This window comes from Asterias amurensis, chromosome 9, assembly GCF_032118995.1.
Source record: "Asterias amurensis chromosome 9, ASM3211899v1".
NCBI lineage: Eukaryota > Metazoa > Echinodermata > Asteroidea > Forcipulatida > Asteriidae > Asterias > Asterias amurensis.
In genome coordinates this window covers 10,026,133-10,051,336 of record NC_092656.1, presented here as the reverse complement: position 1 = coordinate 10,051,336, position 25,204 = coordinate 10,026,133, and the positions used below count along the sequence as shown (strand labels likewise).

The 25,204-nt window shown below is 39.3% G+C and overlaps 1 protein-coding gene across 1 annotated transcript; it reads left to right on the top strand.

The window, feature by feature from the left end:
* Window positions 1-3,740: 3,740 nt before the first annotated feature.
* Window positions 3,741-24,747, top strand: LOC139941816 (gamma-aminobutyric acid type B receptor subunit 2-like). Its single transcript, XM_071938437.1, has 16 exons — window positions 3,741-3,974; window positions 7,244-7,381; window positions 8,022-8,192; window positions 9,084-9,185; window positions 9,664-9,729; window positions 12,098-12,289; window positions 13,264-13,485; window positions 14,136-14,199; window positions 15,387-15,476; window positions 16,643-16,799; window positions 17,547-17,679; window positions 18,682-18,789; window positions 19,190-19,315; window positions 23,730-23,875; window positions 24,152-24,344; window positions 24,559-24,747. The coding sequence occupies exons 1-16, from the start codon at window positions 3,741-3,743 to the stop codon at window positions 24,745-24,747; spliced, it is 2,331 nt and encodes a 776-aa protein (XP_071794538.1).
* Window positions 24,748-25,204: the final 457 nt, after the last annotated feature.

Sequence of the window (25,204 nt, the reverse complement as noted above, 5' to 3'; positions counted from 1 at the left end):
GATATATCTGACCATTTGTAAGTGTTTAGATACTTTATTGGCGCAGTTTATATATATAGTATCATATTTCTTGTTTAGCTACCTTATCGCTTTCTTTCAAATGACTGCGTTGCAAGGTATATCTTCATTTTTTCCATTTCATAAATACTACATATTTTAACATTTAGTTTATTAAACGTTGTTGTTGTTTGTAAGTTGTTTTGTTCGTATTCGTGCGTCATTTGTGTGTCCGTTTATCTATGGTCTCTGTCCGTCCACAGGCTGGTTACCACAAGCCTCGGCTTATCAAATCGGCCTCAAAACTGTTAATTTTCGTTAACTGTTCAAACCTTACCTTACTCTGATCGCTGTTACAATGTATATGCACTTTGTAATGCTGTATAAATATGAATTGTCGAATGGAATTGAATTATAAACCAGGCCATTTTTGCCGTATTGCTAAACGCATTACAAACAATCACATAGTTTTGAATTTTAGTCTAGAGAAAAACCCATGGAGTGATTTGCGGCGGCATTAGACTGAAATAAATAAGAATTGTCGAATGGAATTGAATTATAAACTAGGCCATTTTTGCCGTATTTCTAAACGCATTACAAACAATCACATAGTTTTGAATTTTAGAACCTAGAGAAAAACCCATGGAGTGATTTGCGTCGGCATTAGACTGAAACCCCAAGTACTGAACAGTATCATCCGGATTGTGAGAGCGAAAACATCATTGTTTAATTTTAGTCTGACAAGCTTACCAATTATGAGGTTCATAGGCCCGACAAAAACAATCTCTTCTGTAAAATATGTCCCTCTTAGATAAAAACATGCATGAAAACTGTATCTGAAAACTATGGTGTTCCATATGTGCCACTCCTTGGGGGGGGGAGTCCGTCGCATTTTCATTTGTTTCCATCGCGTTTTAATTTTGTTCCGTCACTATTGCATTTTTTTCCGTCGACTTTTAATTTTCTCCGTCAAAATTTCATTTTCTTCCCGTTGCGTTTTTAACCTAGAAAAAATGTTGCAGCTGCTTTTGGTTATTTCAAACACAATGAAGGACAGCGTGTTTAAATGTTGAACAAACTGTTCATGGTTTTCCTCTATTATTCTGAGTAACACAACGCATGAGGCCCAAAATCTGTACAATGTTTTTAGTCCGCGTGTATGATTGATGGTAACAAAACCAGCAGTTTTTTTCTAAATCGATCCTAAAACCTTTTAAGGTCATTGAAAGACTTCACTCAATTAGAAGCAGGCAGCAGCATCATCGGTGAAAAATCAAGCAATTTTATCGTTGTTGAATTCGTATTAGCTTAGTTGCCATATTGGTAGTCTCTGGTAATTCACAATACATCTATGGATGCAGGGAATAAAATGGCTGACTAGTGAACTGCGTCAATAAAGGTTCAGATTTTGCGTTCTAGTTTGCATTCAGGTTTTAAAAAACCACCGTGATAACGTAATTAATAAAAGTGGAAAAGTGCACCCTTTTCAGAAAAATCCATTGGAAATTACTTTGACGGCCGTTTTTAATCACGATAAGAGCAAAATCTGCTTACACAATGAGCCATTTGCAATTTGTTAGGTCCTGTCTGATCGATGATTTATAGTTACAAGTTACGCTTAGGCACTAGATAACTTAAAGACACTGGTCACAATTGGTAATTGTCAAAGACCAGTCTTTCAGCTTGGTGTATCTCAAACATTATGTATAAAACAACAAACCTGTGGAAATTTGAGCGTAATTTGTCACCAAAGTTGCGAGATATTAATAAAAAAATAAAAAAATACACGTAGTGACTGTTTCAATAGTCGGAGGAAATTCAAATTTAAAGGGTAGGTTTTGATCAAGCTTGCATTGTAACAGAAAATACTAAAATCCACTCCAAATGTTTTAATAATTTTGTTTATTCTTGATATATTTTTTTTTTCTCGAAATATCAAAGAAATCTCGTGAAAACTGTAGTTACTGAAATAGTTTGGGTTTCAAGTAAAACGTCTAAAGCGCTTTTAAATCTTTTTCATAGTTAACACATCAGACAGTTTTGCTATTCCTATTGTTGAAGAGCACATCAAGTGGGTGTGTAAACGGTTGATAATGACCAGCTGCAGCTGTTTATCACCGGTTGTTTTCTGATACATTTAGCCTACAACCCCGTTACCATAGGTGATCGAACTCGCCGTGTCATTTTGGCACATGAATACGAGAATGCAGACTACTGCTACCACTACTACTACTACTACTAATACTACAACGGGCCGAATGCAGATCCGAAAACTGACTCAGTCATACAAATGCGACACACGGACGTACAGAGCTCAAGGAAAATACGCCGGAAATTGGACAAGATTTACAGAGTTTCTTACTTTTTAACGCCTTTTAACCCAAAAGGCATTTATGAATGGGAATTATTGGGTGCGTTCGTTTAGCTTCCCTGGGTCATCCCCGGTCTGCCCCGTTGCGTTCAAATAGCTCTTGACGTCATTCCAGGGGCTCACCCAGGTCAGCCCCCATGCCCTGCTCGTGGAGTGGGTCACTTGGGGGCTGGCCCCAGGTAAACGACGTCACTACGAGAGCGATGAGTGGTCGTTCGTTTAGCTCTTGTCAGGGGCTCACCCGAGTGAGCACCGCGGGGTAGACCCAGGGAAGCTAAACGAACGCACCCATTAATATAAAGGCAGTGGACACTTTTGGTAATTACAAAAAATATATATATAACACCTTACTTGGTAACGAGTAATGGGGAGAGGTTGGTAGTATAAAACATTGTGAGAAGCGGCTCCCTCTGAAGTGGAGTAGTTTTCAAGAAAGAAGTAAATTTCCAATGATTTCGAGACCTCTGATTTATAATTTTAAGGTCTCGAAATCAAGCATTTGAACCACACAACTTCGTGTGACAATGGTGTTTTTATTTTATAATTATCTCGCAACTTCGACGACCAATTGAGCTCAAATTTTCACAGGTTTGCTATTTTATGCATATGTTGAAATACAGCAAGTGGAAAGACTGGTCTTTGACAATTACCAATAGTGTCCATTGTCTTTAAGAGTAGTGAGTCGTTCGTAAACTGCCGTTTAAAACCTTGCAAGGTCGTGGCATGCGATAAAAGCCCTCACCTTCGGCTCGGGCCTTTATCACACCGCCCGACCCTGCGGTTTTAAACGGCAGTTTAAAAACTCGTCGCTACCTTGTAACAAAGTATAATGTGAAAGAGACAGGCATCCTAGTCACTTACTGCCAAATAACCCATTTCATTAAATGAAACCACTCAAATGAAATTTGGGTTGGTAGGTCAACCCTCACAACATGGCCCAGATCTTCATGTTTCGGTAACTTTGCCAATTGCAAAATCTCTAAGGAGCTTTCGTCTGAGCTCCATATTTATTTCGTCCCCTTTTATATTATGGTTGTGTCCTTACTTATTCTGGGTTTGTCTTCCACTAAAGCTACAAAACAGACCTTGGGAAATCATATAAAAAATGTAACAAACGAAGAATCCGTGTGTCTGAAGCTGTCTTCAGTGGTTATCTTCAGTCCTTATCTCCTTCAAGTGAAATCACTGGTTCCCTTTTTTGTTTTATATCTCTAACCCGTTTAAATATTGTTGACTTATTGCCATGCTTATTCTGGGTTCACAAAGGCCGTCGGCAACAAACGCTATATAAGAAAAGAAATTACATAAAGCGAAGCATCCGTGTCTCTAAAGCGATCTTGAAGTGGGGTCGCTTGTTAGATGGGATGCGAAAATGCTGGTGGTTGAGCTTGTACCTCTTACCGTCTTGGTGTGTTTTATCGGCAGAGTCGCTTCTTTGAAACAATCCCTTCAGATAGGTGGGTTACTTTACTTGTCTGGAAGTGCACCGAGCGCATTCTATGGAAAGTCTGCCCTTGCTGGTGCCCAACGTGCGGTTGGAGATATCAATGAGAACAGGGATGTGCTGCCGGACTATGAGCTGAAGTTCAAATATAATGACACTCGGGTAAGTCTGAATGTTTCTGAACTATTGTTATTACAGCAAATAACAACGCCGAATAATCAATTTTGAAGTGGGGGCCTTACGAGTTGCTGGTAGTTTTTTGTTTCAGTATAACATTGAAAAAAGGCCACTACACTCGTAGTGATTTTTTTTTTACTTAGGCTTGTCTAAACTCATCCCCTTGGTGTCAAGCACAAATGATAAAATCATAACTTGTAGGCAATGATGAGTTTTTCCTGATATTTCTGACAATATTTTCAATACCAATTGTTATGAACCATAAGGGAACCTGACTTGGTTAAAACAATCACTTCGGATCGAACAAAACAAATTATATAAAAAGGGATTTGAACCAACGACCCTGGATTTTGACGATTCAACCCCCGCTCTGATCCATGTTCTTTGTTTCAACCCAAAATGTATAGAAGTATACTTTTTTACCACACAGCATAAGTCTATTTAATGAAAATACTGCCTTGTTATGATATACCCGGGATTTTGACGTTAAGCCGGATGTCTTTGATTCAACCCCCGCTCTGGTCCATGTTCTTTGTTTCAACCCAAAATGTATAGAAGTATACTTTTTGCCACACAGCATAACTCTATTTAATGAAAAGATTGCCTTGTTATGCTATTCATGAGTGAGCAACTTTGGAAGTTCCTGGATTGTGTACAAACTGGACTCTTCATCGTTAAAGGCAGTGGACACTATTTGAAATTACTCATTAATAGTTAGCATAAAAACTTTCTCGGTAACGAGCAATGGATGGCTGTTTATATTTTAACACATTGAGAGAAACGGATGTCTATGAAATAACCGTTTTTTTTTTTGGTTTTTTTTTATTTCTCAGTAGTATAATATTTTATTTGAATTCCAGACCTCAGCTGAGGTCTGAAATTGAAGCACCCGAAAGCACACAACTTGTGCGACAAGGGTGTATTTTTCTTCCAGTATTCTCTCGCAAGTTCGACGACAAATTCAAACTGCGCATTTTGTATTTATTTTTATTTTTTATTTTTCATAATTATGTTGTGATACGCCAAGTGGAAATACTGGTCTTTGGTGGTCAGTGCCTTGACAAACCCACAAGAGTATCCCACTATACGAGGACTTTAACAACAGGATCCCGCAAAACTACATCGACGAAATTAAAGACTAACGTCATTTTATAAGAAATAAAAAGAGAAAATTAAAAAGCGATGTTTGTTATTATAAACTTTATAAAAATTGTAGTTCCAAATGAAATGTCAAGAATTTAGATTAAAGTAGTGAAGGACATTGCGTTATGTTTAAATTACATTGCGCTATATAAATGATGTTTTATTATTTCTTAGTGTGAATTCATTTTTATCTTCATGGCCATGAATTTGTGTTCTTCGTTCTAAAATTGCAAAGATGTTATCGATGATTTTCCTTTATAATGATATTGGTAACGTCTATTTTTGGTAGGGTGTAAGAATTCGTCTTCCATTATTTGTCATCATTATAGGGTTTTTTTCTTGCTTTTACTCCGCCTTATGTGTGTGTTCTCATTATATATTTCAGTTCTAGCGCAATCTTTCTTTGTTTTTCATCATTCAATGTTTCCTTCGTGTGTCCTTCTCCTTTTTCTATTAAAATTAAAATTACTATGAGTTCTAAACAGTCTTGTTGGGGGAATTTCGAGAGAATTAAGTTTGAATAAACTCCTACCAAATACAAGATGCTGACTTTCAAAGCAATACGGTTCACCTTAAGCCATATTACATGGGCTTTATCTTTACAAACTTGTAAACAGTGTTAAAGCGCTATAAAATGCACATTAATTAAGCCTTTGTTTTTGAAATCATTGCATCTGATTAGTGCAGAAAAGGCAAAGTCATAATCAAAATTTTCGACATGGTTTGCCGCTGAGCAGTCTAGGACACCTTTGCTGTGTCATGAAAGAACGTTAAAAAACTATCACCTTCGTGAAACTTCCTTTTGTTCCGTTTATAGTATGGTGTACATAATGTTTACTTGACCTCCGTCTCCCCCATCGGACACTTTGGCATTGGCCTTGGTTTCCCTTCTAACGATGCGATACGGTCTCCCCTTATGGCCACAGAGACCTCGGACTTGGACTCGCCCTTGCCTCGTGGCCTCAATGGGAGACTTTGAGGCGCTAGATGGCAGCAGACTTACCAGGTAAATTTCCATTGTTTACGTAGTTCTGACCATGCGCACATTACCGATAACAATGGATTTTACCTGGTAAGTCTGCTGCCATCAAGCGTCCCGAAAGTCTCCCATTGTCGTGAACTCGACTACACCACTATGCCGTTTTCCCTTGTGCAATGTTACGTTGCGCAATTTTTAAAGAAATACTTATCCCCCTTTTCTGTTGTTTGTGAAAAATTATTATGTTTAACCTCTCTCTGTGTTAAGATACGCCAGTAGCATGGAAACGAAGGTCCCGAAGCCACAGTTACTAGGTCACTTTCTTTTCTTTTCTGGTATGTGTTGCTGGCTCAATTGTATGTTCCCGTGTCATTTTCAATATGTTATTGCTCTGTATTGTTGATTGTTTTGTATAACTGAATGCGGAATAAATAACAAACAAATATATTTACATAATACTTTGAATAAAATCAATTATTAAAAAAAAAAAATCATAATTGCAATAACAATCGTTGTATTGTGCTTTACACACCCGAATGTCGTCTCAAAGCGCTTCCAATATTTCACACCTGGACGTTGGGCCTTAAATCATTTCTCAAACCATTTCAGCACCCTGGGGAGTATACAGTCTGTGCAATAAAAATGCGCCACTAGGCTAAATTAATCACGAAAGCCCTCACATATACACTTTTACACCTGGGCGGAGAGAAGCAATTAGTAATAAGTGTCTTGCTTGTCAGGCTCAGCTGAACATGAAACATAGAGCCCAATTTCATAGAGCTGCTAAGCACAAACATTTGCTTAGCATGAAATGTCTTCCTTGATCAAAACAACAGGATTACCAACCATTAAATTTCCATTTGTTGCATATTGCTTGTTGATGGTATTCAGCTGTTGTTGGCTTATCCTGAAAATCATGAGGAAATTTGTTTGGTAATTCTGTTTTTATCAAGGAAGAAATGTCATGCTAAGCAAATCTGTGTGCTTAGCAGCTCTATGAAATTGGACACAGAGCTTGAGTTCGTGGCTCCTATCGATCGGCCACGACACTCATATAGAAGTGCGTGTTTTCAACACCGTAACAAACACGATGATATAATTATATTTTTGTTTTACACATGACGAACTAAAGGCTGAGATCGGGGTGTCAATGGATAGACTGTACGACATGTTTCAAGAGCCAGAGATGTTAGTGGCGTTTTTTGGACCAATACAGTCTCCAGTTGCGGACGTAGTAGCACAGGTTTTGAAACGTAGAAATGTTATTCAGGTAAGCATTAAGGCGTGACAATCTTTTCTTTTTCTTAGGCGGGGGGGGGGGGGGCGGGGTTGGCAGTCTCCAGGCGCAGTCGTTACAGCACAAATGCATAGACGTACCATCCAGGGAAGTCTTTTGGACCAGCCTACATTTTTGTTTATAAAAATACAAAATTTGTGGATCTATTCTGCTGATTTTGTTTTAATTTCCCTTGCACACGACTCTTCATAAACTGTAATGTTTGTCGGGTGTAAACTCGGAGGTTGCGTGAAATAGTTTGAAATCATGGTAGCTTAGTTTATCTAGACCCATTTTAAAATGAACAATACAGTTCCAATGTGTGCACAACACGTACTCCTTTGAATTTGCATATTTTTAAAAAGTGAAACAATGTTAACATTTAAGAATGCTTGAATTTTTAGTGAGTGGGTCTTAGGAACATTCATGTTTCAGACCATTAAAACAAGAATTGTGCCCCACCAAACACAGCTATTTAGTAAATACTCGTAATACAATCTTCTTTCCAATCGCGCCCTCTGGGTCAAGCATGTAACAACTTTCCCGCAGCTGCTCGGAAGGTAATAAAAGCAAATCTGACTAGATCAAACTTGATCGTTCAAAATTAACTCGTGGTTTGTTTTCCCCCTTTGAGATGAGTCCTGGCGCAACCAGCACCATCTTCGAAGATCGAATAAAGTATCCCTACGTGTACCGTACCAGTTCCTTATGGAGTGAGTCTAGCATAGCAGAAGCTGAGATCATCCGTACGTTTGGATGGAGGAAGATTGCTACTCTACAGAAAGTTAATGAACCACATGGAGCGGTAAATGAATGATGACAAAAAATAACAGAAGCTATGCCCCTTTTCGAAACCACGGCTTCTGCTTTGGATTCGACTTGAGGCTCCGTTCTCTTGTCTGAAGCCCCGAGCGCGTATACGCCAAGCACACACAAACTTGTCAAAACAACCGGCGGGGCCAAGCTAGCCTGAGCCGAATCCAAAGCCGATGCCGTTGTTCCGAAAATGGCATATAAAAACATTATAGCGAAACTACAGCAAAAAAACATTTCTGGCAACATCAAGTATAAACCACAACAACGATGACGGCGACGACAATAACAAAAGTGACAACATCTACAACATCCACAAACGCAACAATAGCAACATTAAGAATGAAGAATAAAGTAAAGGAATGAATTCACATTATTTACAAACCCTATATTATATGCAACAGAAACTTATTTAATAGGAAATAAGTCTTTAACCTTAAAATTGGTGCGTTCTGTCAAAGCTTTTTTTTTTATATGTTGAGTGTAATTTATTTGGTATGTAGTATGCCTATTTACATGATCTTGAAACCAAAAATGCTTTGTAACTTGCTAGCCCGAGGAAACATGTAAACAAGGGTTTGCTATGTGAACCAGAAACACAGTGGTTAACCTTTACTCTTCCATCGATAGGTATTATTTGCGTGCGCTACCAATTCTAATACGTGCACACTGCTAAGACCTACGACTTTGTAATGCCCCATCAACTGAATGGCTAGATCTGGTTCAAGGACACGGGTGCCACGACCGTGACTCAAACTAACACTCAGCTGATCAGAAACACTAGGGCTAAAGCTTGAATCCGGATCTCCGCTCTCAGCCATGACCTGAATTTGTGTATGTTTATTTTGCTTCTTCTTCTCCTCCTCCTCCTTCTTTCTTTCAGCTCATCCGAATGCTTCAAACGGAAGCGTCAACAAGCAACTTCTCTCTCGTCATCTCAGAAACTTTTCATGATGATCCGCTGGAGGCCTTACAACGTATAAAGGTCTGGACAGTTCGATTTTGCCATGTTTCTGTCAATAACAGCACACATGAAACTGCGTTTTCTACACAGGGTTTCTAAATTTTCATCGGCCCAAATGCAATTATAGCTGCTGATCTAATGTTGTCAGTAAAGCTCGCTGGACATAGACATTCAAGTTAGTTGTGAACAGCGATTTCGATATTGCATATTGGACAATCACATTTTCTGACATTATTGTCCAATATCCATATGGAAAGAAGACATTCACTGTACCACCATGTGAATGTCATGTTCAATATCAGACTTAATTAATGGTCCAGTTCTTGATAAAGTTCTAATATAACCATTTTTTCCCAGAACCAGCTGAAGCATAGACTTCTCGTTGAGGGTGTTTTCTATTACTTCATAATTGTTTTTTATAAGTTTGGTTAGAAATACGCATGAATGATGTCCTGTCCAGTCCTCCAATAGTTGTATTTGTGTTATGTTTCCATTTCAGGACAAAGATGCTCGAATTGTAGTCGGTACCTTCTTAGAAGGCGAAGTTCGCAAAGTTTTTTGCAGGGTAAGTGTTAAAGTCACCTGGAAGTGGTATTTTTTTAAAATAAAGCTTGTGTCACTAAAATGTGTGTTTTTATGAGAGGAATGTGAATAAAAAGTTAACTAAGGTTTAAAAATCTTAGTTTTGATTGTATTTACAAATTTACGAGTAGGCCCCGACCCGAGAGGGCGCTGTTCGTGACGTATTTCAAGGCGCGATATTTGGAGAGAAAATTTGTAGTCGGGCCCCCGTACATTACGTCTGGGAACATGGCACATCAAAATAAATTTAGACACGATTTTACACACATACGTACATTGAAACTTGAATATGTTGAACGCCTAGTGGTTTTTACAAAAGCTATTGCTGCTATTTTTATTTAACTATGCGACTTTTTAGTGACCAAATGCGGGTTGTAAGATGTGGGTCTGCCTACGTATTATTATAGTTTCATACGGCCTCGGAGCAGACTGCACGCACGCACTATGGCTGCTGTATAATGGGCGGACGGTCACATAGGACCTGCACGCACGGTGAATCGCATGCGGTACCAACACAAAATCGTGTCACTTGGCAAAAGCTAAAAATATACCCTCAAAGTTCAAACTTATCCGAATTTTTTCACGTTTAGCAAATGCTCCTCTGAGTTCGTCACGTCTTTCAGATACCTTCTTCGACTTCCCACTAGCTAGAAAAATTGTTGGGACGGCGTCGTGTTTAAGAATGGCTCTTCTCGTCATGTCAAATGAGTTGTGTATCCCGGATTCGAAGCACGACGGCTCTAAGTGTTCGCTGCAGCGCTGAAAAAGACGTCGGACCGGACCACTTTGCTCTAGTTAATCTGACTTTCGCAGCCCACAATTACAACCGCCTATACTTGGGATCTGCAGGAAACAGATGAAGACTGACCCCATCTTCAGTTGTTTTGCTGCATCCATCATTGCATTGCCGGAAAAATGCCAGAAAAAAAACCTTTTTCGCAGCATACAAACTCACGTCTAGAATTACACGTACTTTAGCACATGTGTTTATCTACGCATCGAGGGGGGTCTATGTGTGATCGAGGCAAAGTCTTCCTTTTCCTACGTCACAAAAGGGGTAGGCGGAGTCAACCCCCCCCCCAAGCACTTAATTAATTTTTTTACATATAAATCGTGAAAAACAATTACTCAAAAAATTGTTTTATTGTTAATAAACATATATTCTTATGTTTAAAAGAAAAAAAATCCTATTTCCAGGTGCCTTTAAGTTTGCAAATCCTCATGGAAACTATACACATTTTTCTTTTTTTGATTATTTTTTGTAACACTCTTTACAATGACTCCAACCTTTATTGTTTTCCAAGATCGATCTTCATCACTTCTGCATCATTTTTTGTCATGATTTGATTCTTAATAACTTTGTTCTTTTCACCCTCTTAAAGGGTCTATGTAACTTTTGTAAGACAAAACAACACAATGTCCACATATTTACACTAAACTTACACAGTTTAAAGATAATGATAGTAGAAAGCTTCACTGAAAATATTACGTGCTGAGGTGCTGTAGTTTTTGTGAAATGAGTAATATATGTCATAAAAATAATTTTCGTCTCATGAGACGAAAATTGTTTTAGTCATTTACAAACTTTATTTTTATTACATTGTTTTTACTAATTTCTCAAAAACTACAGCACCTCAGTAAGTAATATTTGAAGGGAAGCTTTCCACTATCATTATCTTCATACCCTGTAAGTTTAATGTAAATCTATGGACATTTAAAAAAAGTACCCAAATCCTTTAAACATTGAAATGTCTAGCATTATTACGCTAGTCTTGTTATATTTACTGGTTATTGGTAATCGAAGAAACAGGGCTTACCGTCGAATTCTGCGCTTACGATCGCGATTCCCCGCTTACGTGCAAGCGCCGAATTTCTGCGCTAGCCCTGTAAGCGTATAATGCCTAGTAACGTGGAGTACGCACGCGCAGAAGCCCAAATTCGCCGGTAACCCGTGAAATACGCTTGCCGTAAGCACAGAATTCCCTGCTTCCGTAAGCGCCGATTCTGTGCTTACGGTAAGCAAATGGAATTTGGCCCTGTTCTTCTCCTTACTATAGTTCCTCTGAAATGAAGTAGTCACAAAACAAAATTAATAAAATGGTATGTTTGACACACAATAATCAAGATACACTGTCATTAAATCACTTCGACTGAAAGCAAAGGGGGGAAACGAACGCAGATTAAAACTTGCAGAGAAGGTTAACATGCTATCCATAATAACCTAACAAATGACATTTTATGCGAACTATATGATTGATGTATATTATTGATCTATTAGTATAACTATTTCCCCAATCCCCTCCCCTGTCCCACCCCTCAACACTACCACAACTACCCAACTCACATGTTAGGCTTTTGAACTGGGGATATATGGAGCAAATTACGTTTGGATGATACCGGGCTACTTTGCAGACGACTGGCAGTCAGTAAAACAAGATGGCGTCAGTTGCTCAGCGGAAGATCTTAAGATGGCTTCAGAGGGGTACTTAGGCTTCACTGCATCCTCACAACCTATCAGTAATGAAGTTGGGCGGTGTGGAAAGGTTTTATGATGTTTTGATTGTTTATTGTTGATGTTGGTCTTGGTCTTGGCGTTGATGAATGTGTTGGTGGTGGTGTTGGTGTTGGTGTTTGTGTTTGTGTTGGTGTTGGTGTTGGTATTGGTGTTGGTATTGGTGTTGGTGTTGGTGTTGGTGTTGGTATTGGTATTGGTGTTGGTGTTGGTGTTGGTGTTGGTATTGGTGTTGGTTTTGGTGTTGGTATTGATTGGCGTTGGTAATGGTGTTGTTGCTGGTATTGGTGTTGGTTTGGTGCTGGTGTTGATGGTGGTGTTGGTGTTGGTGTTGGTGTTGGTGTTGGTATTGGTGTTGGTTTGGTGCTGGTGTTGATGGTGGTGTTGGTGTTGGTGTTGGTGTTGGTGTTGGTGTTGTTGTTGGTGTTGGTGTTGGTGTTGGTGTTGGTGTTGGTGTTGGTGTTGGTTTGGTGTTGGTGCTGGTGCTGGTGCTGGTGCTGGTGTTGGTGTTGGTGTTGGTGCTGGTGCTGGTGGTGGTGTTGGTGTTGTTGTTGGTGTTGTTGTTGGGGTTGGTGTTGGTGTTGTTGTTGGTGTTGGTGTTGGTGTTGGTGTTGGTGTTGGTGTAGTCATGTTGGTTAGTGTTTAGCAATTAAAAGAATTTTGCTCTTAGTAGGGAAACGACTAATTAAAACAAAATATATTTTTACTTTCATCACGAGAAAACCCTTAGAATGGCCTGTAAGCGAGTCCATCCACTCTTTCGAAGTCACTTTCTTCCCCGATAGTCGTTCTATTCACTGCAAAATCACAATGTCTAGACTTTCAAGGTATTTCCGATGTATAATTTTGAAATAATCATTCATCAAACAAACTCATACAAAGTATGGTATTTTTTTTTAGGCCTATATTTATTCATTTACAATTTACTTTTTCTATTTAGTTGTTTGTTTATAATTAATTACTGAACATTTTGTATTTATTTTGTTATTTATTTGTTTATTTTAGACGCCAGAAGAGTTCCGCCGGGAAATGTCTGAAGTCTTTGGTAACAACATAGACCTGGACGTGACTGCCTCTGCATACGACGGCGTGTGGGCCCTGGCACTGGCATTGCAGGATGCAGAACGTGCTCTGAATCGTAGTCTTGTTTCCTTCCGTTATGGCGACGAAGAGTTCGCCAAGGTTGTCGGAGAGATGATTCTCAAGCAGGAATTTGCTGGAATGAAGGTTAGAGTCTTCCAACTAAATTTTGACAAGTTGTAAATCAGTGAAGATGCGATCTCAAGGCTATAAGGTTTCAAATAAAATTTCGTGGATGCAGAGATTTTCTCGATGGCATACTTTCGTTGAAGCAATGCACCTTGCCAGCAGAGTGAATGCGTTAAAGGATCTTTTACAGATGTTGTCTTCCGAAGAGGTCAAATCTTGGTATAACTATAGGCACAGCAGCCGATTTCACGAAACGCTAGGATCAATCCTATCTCGAGTTAGGACGAGTAACCCGTCCTAACTTAGGATGAGTTCAATGCGTCCTACGTAATTGGATCCGGAACTGAACCCGTCCTAAGTCCTAACTAAGATTAATCCTAAGTTAGGAAGAGTTTGGTGAAATCGACGGCAGGACACCTTAGGTAATTGTCAAATACCAGTCCTTTCAATTGTTGTATCCCAACACAAAAATAAACCTGTGACAATTTGAACTCAATTGGTCGTCGAAGGTGCGAAATAATAATGGAAGAAAAAACACCATTGTCCTCGAGACGTCACCTAGCTGAGAGAAAAATACAGAGTTTCGCTTATTAAAAGACAATGTCATTTAATAGTACGATTTTCAATGTTTTGGTTTTTTTCTTTTCTATTTCCCTCCTTTCCTTTAGGGGCCAATAAAGTTTTCTGATACTGGACATGTGTTTGACAATGTGCTGATCAAACAAAATGTCGGTGAGTTGTATTCCTGAGGTTATTTCGGTTGTCAGATAAATATGATTCGTTACCTTGGGCCTTTTTTTCTATGTACTTAAAACGACACTCTACATAGAGTTATGGGCTGGTGTGGTTTTGCACCTGACATCCTTAGGGTCATTTGTTTGCCTTTTTTGTTATCAAACATCGGGTTTTTTAGTTTTTATTTAACAAAAATAATACGTAGCTGCTACACATTACGTTAATCTGTAGACAGACCTCTTGATCGGCCTTACAATTCGAACGAACCATCCACGTTCTTCCCCGAATGCGTAACGAATTATTAGGAAGGCCTTTAAACATAAAAAGAGCACACACCTTTAAATTTTATCTCAATAAAGAGCCAAAGAGATGAGCTCCATAGTTACAATTGCCAATACTGCTAGTGCGCTTTATAATTGCTATAGTAATATTATTAGAAGTATTATTACTTTTCTATGGGAATGGTATAAGTTTTTGTTATTTTATTGTTTGAACAATTTTGTTCAAACTTCTTTAATATACAAAACTACACAAGCTATATGTAAAACTAACTACTTTTAATTAGAACAATGTAAAGGAAAATGGCAAATGGCAAAAGCAGTAGTTTGAAGTGCATGGCATTTAGTTAGTAACATAACAGTACAAAAGGCTCCCATTATTTTGGTAGTGAACCTATCTAAGTTTTATTTTTAACAAAGATCATTTTTATCATGTTGGGTTGGTGTAAGTTCTCGTGTGTCCCTGAGCAAGACACTTAATTATTATTGCTTCTCTCCACCCATGGGTAAATGGGGACATGTGAGGGCAGAGATGGTGCTTGTGATTGATTTAGCCGAGAAGCGCATTTGTTGCACGAGGCTGTATACTCCCCAGGGAGCTGAGATGGTTTAAGGAGTGAATTAAGGCCCAGTGACCAGGGGTAATAATTTGAATCGCTTTGAGACACCCTCGGGAGTGAAAAAGCACTGTATAAATTCAAATATTATTGTTATTAAAACAGTCACTTCTTTAGTCCCCAAGATGTCTCGTTCTAGGCTGAATAGAGCAAATCAAATAATGCAGACAAAGAGACAGATGTCACTCTGATCCATTGTGGTTTCTTCTAAAGAAACATGTACTTGTTCATAATCAGTTTAACAAAAAATTAACACATTTGATTCCACGTTATATCTAATTATATTTAGGTGGTCAAACTATTATCTTGGGTACCATGGGCACCCATTCCAAGTACATCGAATGGAATGTTCCGACTGCTAACATGTGGTACTACAGTGGTGAGTGCTACCACTTTCCAACCATAAATATTCATAATGTACGCTTTTTAAAACCCAAAGCGCCAAACCCGAATGCAGTGTCTTCTTTTAACATTCTCATAAGTTCGAATAAACGGTCATGATTCGCACGTTTTTTTTTTTTTTTTTGTATAAAAATTTTTTTCATACTGAAAGGCACAGACACGTTTGTTAGTTGTCAAAGACCAGGGCCCAATTTCATAGAGCTGCTTAAGCACAAAATTTTGCTTAAGCAAAAAAATCCTTGCCTAGTAAAATTAATTTACCGGCCAAAACTCCACTCAATTGTTATGCTAAGTAAACAATAGCTAAATACCAGTCGCAAGCAATGTGTATGGCATGAAATTTTTGCCAGTAACATGTGTAAAATAAGCGAGCTATTTTCGTGTTAAAGCGAATTTTTGCTTAAGCAGCTCTATGAAATTGGCCCCAGTAGTTGCACTCGGTGTGTCCCAACATAGCACACACATAATAACAGAATTGTCAGAATTTTTGTGGACACTGTTGGTAATTACTCAAAATAACTATTAGCATAAAACCTTACTTGGTAACGTGTAATGGGGAGAGGTTGGTAGTATACAACATTGTGATAAACGGCTCCCTCTGAAGTGGAGTAGTTTACGAGAAAGAAGTAACTTTCCACGAATTTGATTTCGAGACCTCAAGTTTAGAATTTGAGGTCCTGAAGTCAAGCGGCTGAAAGCACACAACTTCGTATGACAAGGGTGTTTTTTCTTTCATAGTTATCTCGCAACTCTGACGACCAATCAAGCTCAAATTTTCACAGGTTTTTAATTTTATGCATTTGTTGAGACACACCAAGTGAGAAGACTGGCCTATGACAATTACCAATAGTGTCCACTGGCTTTAAAGAAAAAACACCCTTGTTGCTTATAATTGTGTGATTTCACATGCATATTAAAATACTTCAGCTGATTAATCAAGTGAAAAATTAATTACTCTTTCGCTTCGCAAATGTAACGTTACTTCAGAGGGAGCCGTTTCTGGCAATGTTTGATACTGCCATAGCACTCCATTGCTCGTTGCAAAAAAATTGTTCTGCTAACAATTGTTTTGAGTAATTACCAATAGTGTCCAGTGCCTTTAACTATATGTGTTGTCTTTTTTATATTCTTCGGTTTAAATAGGAGGCAAACCGCCCCATGACTCTGACATCACAGTGACTATCGACGTCCTTCAAGCCACGCCCATTTCTATCATGGCTACTGTATCTACACTGGCTGGACTGGGTATCATTCTGGCTAGTCTATTCCTGGGGTTTAACGTATGGCATCGTAAACACAAGTAAGTATCCATGGATAAATGTGTCTCTCTTTGTTCAAGTCTTAAGCACCCTATTGGTGGATAAGTGCGGTTTGTTTTTATTGTAGATATATCCAGAACAAACAAAAACAGTATAACATTAAATATGTGCAACGATTCAGTCATTTATTGGCACCAAAAGTTAACATGGAACCCGGTATGTCCGGTGTCAGATGCAAGTGTGTCCGCCATGCAATAGTGCCCGCTCCGGACACTTTTGCATATGCAATCGTGGCCGGGGCAATGCCAAAATCGTCCGGCGGACATGTACATGACTGCACATGTATGTGCACGCGTAAGCGAGCGTGCATGCACTAAACCTGTATATGCAGCATGAATATTAATTTACGTATTTTATGATTGCAGCGAATACCCTTTTCCATGTCATTCATTGCATGCACTTAGCTTGTAAAAAAATGCGAACGTGTTCCGTCGACCAAGAGCGTTTAATTTACTGCAAGGACGGTTTTGCACGGGGCGGACACAACTGCATATGCAAATATATCCGGGCGGACACAATTGCATTAGGCAGCAGCGTCCGGGCGGACACGATTGCATAAGCAAAACCGTCCGGCGGACATTGATGCATATGCAATAATGTCATCCGGATATTATTGCATAGAGGACATAATTGCATGCGACACCGGCGTTTTATGTTAATAATATACCTCAAAATGTATAACTGTTAACTTTCACAAGTTGTGATTCTTGTCTAATTGATATCTACAGACACGTGAAGATGTCGAGCCCCAAACTAAACAACATAATTGCATTCGGCATAATGGTGGCGTACGTGAGCGTCATACTACTGGGTATAGATAGATCGATGGTCAGTAGAGATGCATTACTCCGAGTCTGCAAGGTAAGGTTTTCATGAAGGTTGAGTAATAGGGGAATGCTCCACGAAAGAGGCTGAAAAGTTATACATCCTTTGCGTTTGGCAACTTAAAAATGCTATCTCCATGTAATTGATTTTCCAAACAGTTGACTAAAGACACTGGACACGTTTATTTATTGTCAAAGACCAGTCTTCTCACTTGGTGTATCTCAACATTATGCACAAAACGACAAACCTGTGAACCCTTGTCACGCGAAGTTGTGTGTTTTCAGATGCTTGATTTCGATACCTCAAAATCAAGTTTTGAGGTCTCGAAAACAAATTCAAGTTTAGTGGAAAATTACTTCTTTCTCGAAAACTAAGTTACTTCAGAGGGAGCCGTTTCTCGCAGTGGTTATACTATAATAGCAGATCACTATCGATTGTCAACAAAATATTGTGCATTCTGTATAAACTGCATGAACAGTTTTCAGGAAAGTTCTATGGGCCATTTGTTTATATTATTGGTAAAACCGCACACACTTAGATTTGCCATCAACTGGGAGCCAACCATCTACTGGGAGCCAGCAGTTGTTCCCAAATGGTTTCGGGAAAACCCTTCCACAAGTTGTCCGGGGAAAGTTTTGATAAGGTGGTTAGTTCTCCTTATGGGTATGGGTGAAGGTAACAGAGTTGGGATTGCATCCTTAACGGGTCTTTTTTAATGGCTGTCAACAAAACGCTTAATTCAGGTATTTCAAGGGGAAATGTGAACAAGAAGGAGCTTGCTCTCTATTCAAATTTAACAAAACTCCGTTCGGTATTTTTGTTTGTGTTTTGTAGGTTCGCTCGTGGTTAATTCCTATAGCATTTACTTTGGCCTTCTCTATTCAAATTAAAAAAAACTCCGTTTTGTATTTTAGTTTTGTGTTTTGTGTTTTGTAGGTTCGCTCGTGGTTAATTCCTATAACATTTACTTTGGCCTTCTCTATTCAAATTTAACAAAACTCCGTTTTGTATTTTGGTTTTGTGTTTTGTGTTTTGTAGGTTCGCTCATGGTTAATTCCTATAGCATTTACTTTGGCCTTCGGTGGAATGTTTAGCAAGACGTGGAGGGTGTATAGCATCGTCATCGCAAACAAGACCAAGAGAAAGGTAGGTCTTAAATCTCGGCCACAATGCTTGGGCCGCCTATTCATGCTTGGGCCAACCATTCGCAATTTGACTGTTCCCCTCCTCCTCCTCCCCCCCCCCCCCCCGCTCCACGTTGATGGCAGGCAGTGCTGACCGCGCAATGAGTATCGAAAGGGGGCACGGGTGCCATGGTTTGGGTTGCCCCAACGAGTTAAAATATTTTTCAAACTGCCGTTCTTGATGGACTCGAACAAAATGAGAACCATGGATTGTGTATGTAGACTCTTTATCTTCGCACTGAAAAGAAGGATGTTTTTAGACAACAATAACATGCACGTTTTTAAGTATATTTGGCTTCAAAATGGTGACCTATGTCTTTCCTTTTCATGTTTCTTTTGTATAATATTATTGTCTTTTTAAGGTGATACGAGACCGCTTTCTCTTCGGTATCATCGGTGTGATGTTGTTGCTGGATTTCCTAATCCTCATTCCCTGGCAGATTATTGATCCTATTCACATCGAAGACGAAACACACCACGTTCCTCAGGTTTGATATTGATATTGCAAGAAGTAGTTTTAAATAGGCCACTCAAGCTCGTGACTAGGCCTTTAGTTTAACGAGAACCCATTCATCTAAATGCTAGATGATTGATAAAAAGTTATTTGGGAGAGGCAATTTTTGTAACCCATCGATTTCAATAAGAACGTGTAGCATAAACATGCCTTTAAACAACAGTCTATTCGATCGACAGATCAGCGCCCCCGTTTTTTGAAAGTTATTATGTGGAGAATTGTGAGTATAACATTCGTGTTATATACCGCCCTCTAGTTCTTAGCAAGTCAAGTAGTAGCCTGAACATCTGACGTCACACTTCGAGGCTCGTGACTAACGCTACAGACCGGTGTCGTATACTATCCGGAGGTCATTATTGCATATGCATTTTTATCCGCCGGACGGTTTTGCATATGCAATCGTGTCCGCCGGACGCTGCTGCATAATGCAATTGTGTCCGCCCGGGCACTTGCATATTCAGTTGTGTCCGCCCGATGAAAAACCGTCCTCGCAGTAAATTAAACGCCCTCGGAACACGTTCGCCATTTTTTGTACATGCTGAGTGCATGTCATGAATGACATGGGAAATGTTCGGCCGTTTAGGTATTTGCTTCAATCATAGAATACGTGAATATTCATGCTGCAGTACGTAGGTTCACCGCATGCACACTCGCTAAAGCGTGCACATACATGTACAGTCATGTACATGTCCGCCGGACGTTTTTTTTCATTGCCCCGGACACGATTGCATATGCAAAAGTGTCCGGAGAGGACAGTATTGCATGGTGGACACAATTGCATCTGACACCGGCCCTCCAGCCGCGTTGTACATTCACCTTTTACTTTGACTTACATTCATTTCACATGGAGAGCTACGCAGTCAAATTCTACACCAACAGTACATTGGAGCTCCCCAGCGTCGGGATAAGAGGGAGGCTGAAAGTATACAATTATTTTTTGCTCTGGAACTAAAAATGCTAGAAAGATGCAGTTTGTACCTTAGTCATCCTGCCATGTCCCTGCACCCATTTTTGTTTAAATGTGTAGGGCGACTTGCACACTTCTTGATACAAAAAAGCTCAAGTAAGTGGGGTTGCTCAGAAACGATTTCAACAACCTCCACTATGGGAGTTTTGTGCACAGAGCTGTCGGAGATAAAAACAAATTCACAACGGGTAATTTCGATCCCAGTATCATGCTCAATCTTCAAAATTTTACCACCACCGGATTGTCATGTTCAAGGGCTTTCCTCTCGTACAAAACTTAACGCTCTGACTATTTTTAAGGCGGGGCTAGATGCGACGGAGTGAGCAGGCACCTATTATAAATTGACTTACACTAAGTCCTGTGCGTGTATACAATGTATTACACTGTAAACAAATTGGGTAAACAAATGCCAAACTTTTTACCCAATTAAGGGCGAACAGTGAATTCCTCCAACTTTTGGGCAAAATATTACCCATCAAAGTTGGGCACTCTGATTGCCAAATAATTTGGTAATATTTCCTCATCAATAGTTGGGTATATTTTGGTAACCAACGGTTGGGTAATTTTTTTGTTTACCCATTTTCTGGGTATTTAATAAATTATCAATAACTCACTTATTGGGCGATGATTTTATTAATGATTTAACCCAACAAAAGGTGAATGTATTTAACTCTTTGATTTACAGTTTCTTCTGTGATACGTCATACAACCAGGCGTAGAAAATATCTTTTCCACGATGGCAAACGGTGGTGAGCTGTGACCTTCCAAGGCCTTGGCATCTCTCTCAAAATCGAAAGAGTGCTCAATGGTTTGTAGATGTTTTGGAAGGTTAGTTTTCAACTAAATACAGTTTGTTTCCTGTTAAGTTGTTGTACACAGTCGTGACAGTTGCAGCGCGAGCACACGCATACATGCCACAACCGGCGTTGCACATAATGGCATGATAAAACTGAAACTAAAAACTTAAACTAATTCAACAGTAGTGTCACTTTGTTGCTCCCTCTGCAACTGTCACGACTATGTACGACTTAATAGAAAACACAACTTCATATTAGTTAAAAACTAACCTTCAAATTTGATCTATATCTACTGGGAAACCCCGCTCGTCACAGCCACTCCTCCACTCGCCATGTTGGAAAATATCGTTATGTTTTATCGTTATGTTTTTTCACCAAAAGTTGGGCAACTCTTTGATCGTAGTGCGCATGATCGAATGATTTTGACCAATAAAAATGCTAGAGAGATGCAGTTTGTACCTTAGTCATCCTGGCATGTCCCTGCATCCAATTTGTAAAGGTTGAGGGCGACTTGGACACTACTTGATAGCAAAAAGCTCAGGCAAGCGGGGTTGCTCAAAAACGATTTCAACAACCTCCCAAACCTCAGTAATGTGCTTAGTCTAAAAATGTCCGGCTTTTTTAACATGCCAAGAATTTAACTTCTTCCAAGTTGCCTATGGCAACAGCAAGACCTGCCGATATGTAGCAGAGGGTGTCCCCCAAATGTTTGCATCAAACACCAGTAATCATTTTGTAAAAAAGAACTGTATCCTCTGAAAAATTCCGGGGATTCCCTGAACACCGCAGACACAATAGCCCAGTACCATGTAGGGCTAGAAAATGGCTCTCTTTACGCATCGATTTTATCATAGTTGCCATTTAGACCGATGATACAGGAGAGCCATCGCCCCAACAATGTGGGCTATTCACAGTTATTTATCGAAAATACAGCCGATTATGTCCCATCGGTACTAGTTTTCCTATGTCTTTATTGTGTATATTTAACTTTCTATACCCACTATAGATCACTTGAACACATGTGAAGAAGGCAATGGACACTATAGTTATTACTCAAAATAGTTGTTAGCACATAACCTTACTTACACACGTAAGTGGACATCATCATGCTTGCCATACCTGCGTTTTGATTGGGTGACCTCAGACCAATCAAAACAAACACAGCTACTCAGTCACTGCCAATTTTGTCCAATGAAATCACTGGATCTGAGTAGCAGGTACCTGTCTTTATCCTTGAGGATAAAGACATGGGCCCAGTCTTTAGTCAAATAGTAAACGTATCTTTCCTTTGAGTCTCAATGTTATGAACCTATCAACCACTATTTCGAGGCTTTATTAAAATTGGAAAAGATTAACACATTGTAGTTCACTTTTGTCAAGAGAAGAATGAGACATTTGTAAAAGTCATTGATATACAGTTTACAATGTTACCCCAATGCTGTATAACGTTATACGTTTGTAATGCCCATCAACGCTACAAATTTACAGGTACCCATTAACACTTAACATCTGTACTGAGGGTTTTTTTTCTTCATCTGATACAACTATGTGTCACATTCTACTCTAAAAATACACATAAATGAGTGGTTGAAGCACTCCAAGGTTTTATTGCGACGGTCTTGTCACATTATAAATTGGTTAGCGCTGATGGAAAGAGACAATGGTTAGAAACATTGAAAACTGGCAACCTTGCTCAATTACAAAAGCAGAGACACATCAGACGAAATACTTAAATCGAGTGACTTTTGCGGGAAATGTATAAAGGTTCTTTTGCCCTCTTGGGAAGCCGTTTTTGTTTTCGGTATTGCCGTGTGGCAAGCAATCGTGTCCGCCCGGACGCTGCTGCATAATGCAAGTGTGTCCGCCCGGACACATTGGCATATGTAGTTGTGTCCGCCCCGTGCAAAACCGTCCTTGCAGTAAGTTAAACGCCCTTGGCCGACGTAACACGTTCGCAATTTCTTTACAAGCTAAGTCATGAATGACATGACATGTCATGAATGACATTGGAAATGTTCGGCCGTTGGGTATTTGCTGCAATCATAAAACACGTGAATATTCATAGACCTTATCGCAAATACCAATGCGCAAGCGCAGACTGTTAAATGAGGTGCATTGTTGGATATATATGAATCAAATTTGTAACCAGCTAGACCACAATGCACCTAATTCCAAGCTTTACGCGCGCGCCTCAGTATTTGCGAAAAGGTCTATGCTGCTTTGCGTAGGTTCAGTGCGTGCCATACATGTACAGTCATGTACATACAGTCATGTACATGTCCACCGTACGGTTTTTGCAAAGCCCTGGACACGTTTGCATATGCAAACGTGTCCGGAGCGGACAGTATTGCATGGCGGACGCAATTGTATCTGACACCGGACTAAAGGTCGTTAACCGCCCCCCCCCCCCCCATTCCCCGAACATTATCATTCGGTTTTCAAAAATGAACTCTGAATGTCTAAAGAGATGCGTGTTTTTTTGTTTTTTTTGGGGGGGGGTTGTTTTTTTAAGGCCGTAACCGAAGTAATTTCATAATATTTTCTTCATTAGTTTAAACAATTTAATAATTAACCATGTGTGTCTTGTTAGTTTTTGTTCATTAAACTTTTCATTCTGTTTTTAGACTGAGACGGACTTGGCCAACTTTGAAAAGCGTCAGCTTCTCTACGTTAGCTGCACGTCAACAAATAACACTATCTGGATGGCGGCACTGCTCATCTACAAGACATTTGTTGTGGTTTTCGGAGTGTTTCTAACTTGGTCTACAAGGTAATGAATGGAAATATTATGACGTGAACAGTTTCCCTTCGTATGTGTTGTCTAGTTCAATATTAAATGTGTAGGAATACGTTTGGAAGTATGGGACATTCTTCTTTTACATACCACCCCATGTAATAGTTTTCAAGATGCTGTGGCGCAATATGGCGCTAATCAAACACACGGGACCAACGGCTTTACGTCCACCCCGAAGGACACTTGTGTAAGGGAGACACGCTCTTACTTTCACAAATTTAACGAAAATTGATTTATATTCACCGTTTTCAGAAATATCAACGTTCCTGGTCTGAATGACAGTTATTACGTAGGGCTTTCAATCTACAACACCGTCATCTGCTGTGTCGTTGCTGTGCCGTTATCGTTCCTTGCGGTGTCCTCCATCGGCGTGACCTTTGCCCTCGTTTCCGGTTTCCTGCTCCTCTGCATTACGGCTTCGCTCTGTTTGTTGTTCTTTCCGAAGGTAATAGAGTGTTTAATATAATAATTAATTCTAATCGGTTTCCTTATTCGTTATTGAAAGCATGTTAACTTCAAGATGCTATGTCAGATTTTTGGTCCCAAACATTAAAAAATCGATTGAATTTTAAATCAAATATTTTGGGGTAAAATCGGCCAAAAATCTGACATCTTTAAATATAACTTGAAATGTTCATTTCAAATGCTCTATTTCACAGGTGGTCGTAGTCTATCGGAAGAATGCAGTAGATAACGTCACTGGAATCAGGTTTGGGATACCCACTACGCTAACAGCCGCAGGTACTTCACAGGGCCAGGCACTTGTCCCAATGTCCAGTCAAATTAAAGACCTTGAATTGTCGACTCAAAAAGAAGGCACGAGTCAAATGAACACGGTGTTAATATAACTGTACCACAACGGGCGTAAATTGCAGAAATTGTCTTATTTTGTTTAAGTTTCCACGATTTCCACGACTATTAATATTAGAGACAGGATTGTTAAGTTGGTGTAGTTATTCATTTATCTAAAGCACAAGTTTTAATAATCTTATTTAGTTATTGATGTGTTCAGTATTTTTCCCAATTATTTTGCCACTTTCATTGCTTCGAACTAGCAACCCTAGATCTATGAACAACTAAACAATAAACCGCACTTGCAAAATAACTGTGTCGATGACTCCCTTCATCGTGTAAACCACTCAATGATCATTTTAACAGCTTGAAATCCTTTGATATAATGCCGGCTTCCTCAGAAAATTCATTATTAGAAAAAAATAACCTCGGAACTGTTTCCGATGTTACTGGAATCCACCGAAAGGACACTTTGTTCGGCATGATACAAAGTTACACAAGTAAATACATAAA

What these genes read in the sequence shown, in the direction of transcription:
- LOC139941816 (XM_071938437.1), top strand. Translation starts at nt 3,741, where the DNA reads ATGCTGGTGGTTGAGCTTGTACCTCTTACCGTCTTGGTGTGTTTTATC. An exon ending in AGGAATTTGCTGGAATGAAG is followed by an intron (nt 13,486 to 14,135) that starts GTTAGAGTCTTC and finishes CCTTTCCTTTAG; the next exon opens with GGGCCAATAAAGTTTTCTGA. An exon ending in GTTTGTTGTTCTTTCCGAAG is followed by an intron (nt 24,345 to 24,558) that starts GTAATAGAGTGT and finishes TCTATTTCACAG; the next exon opens with GTGGTCGTAGTCTATCGGAA.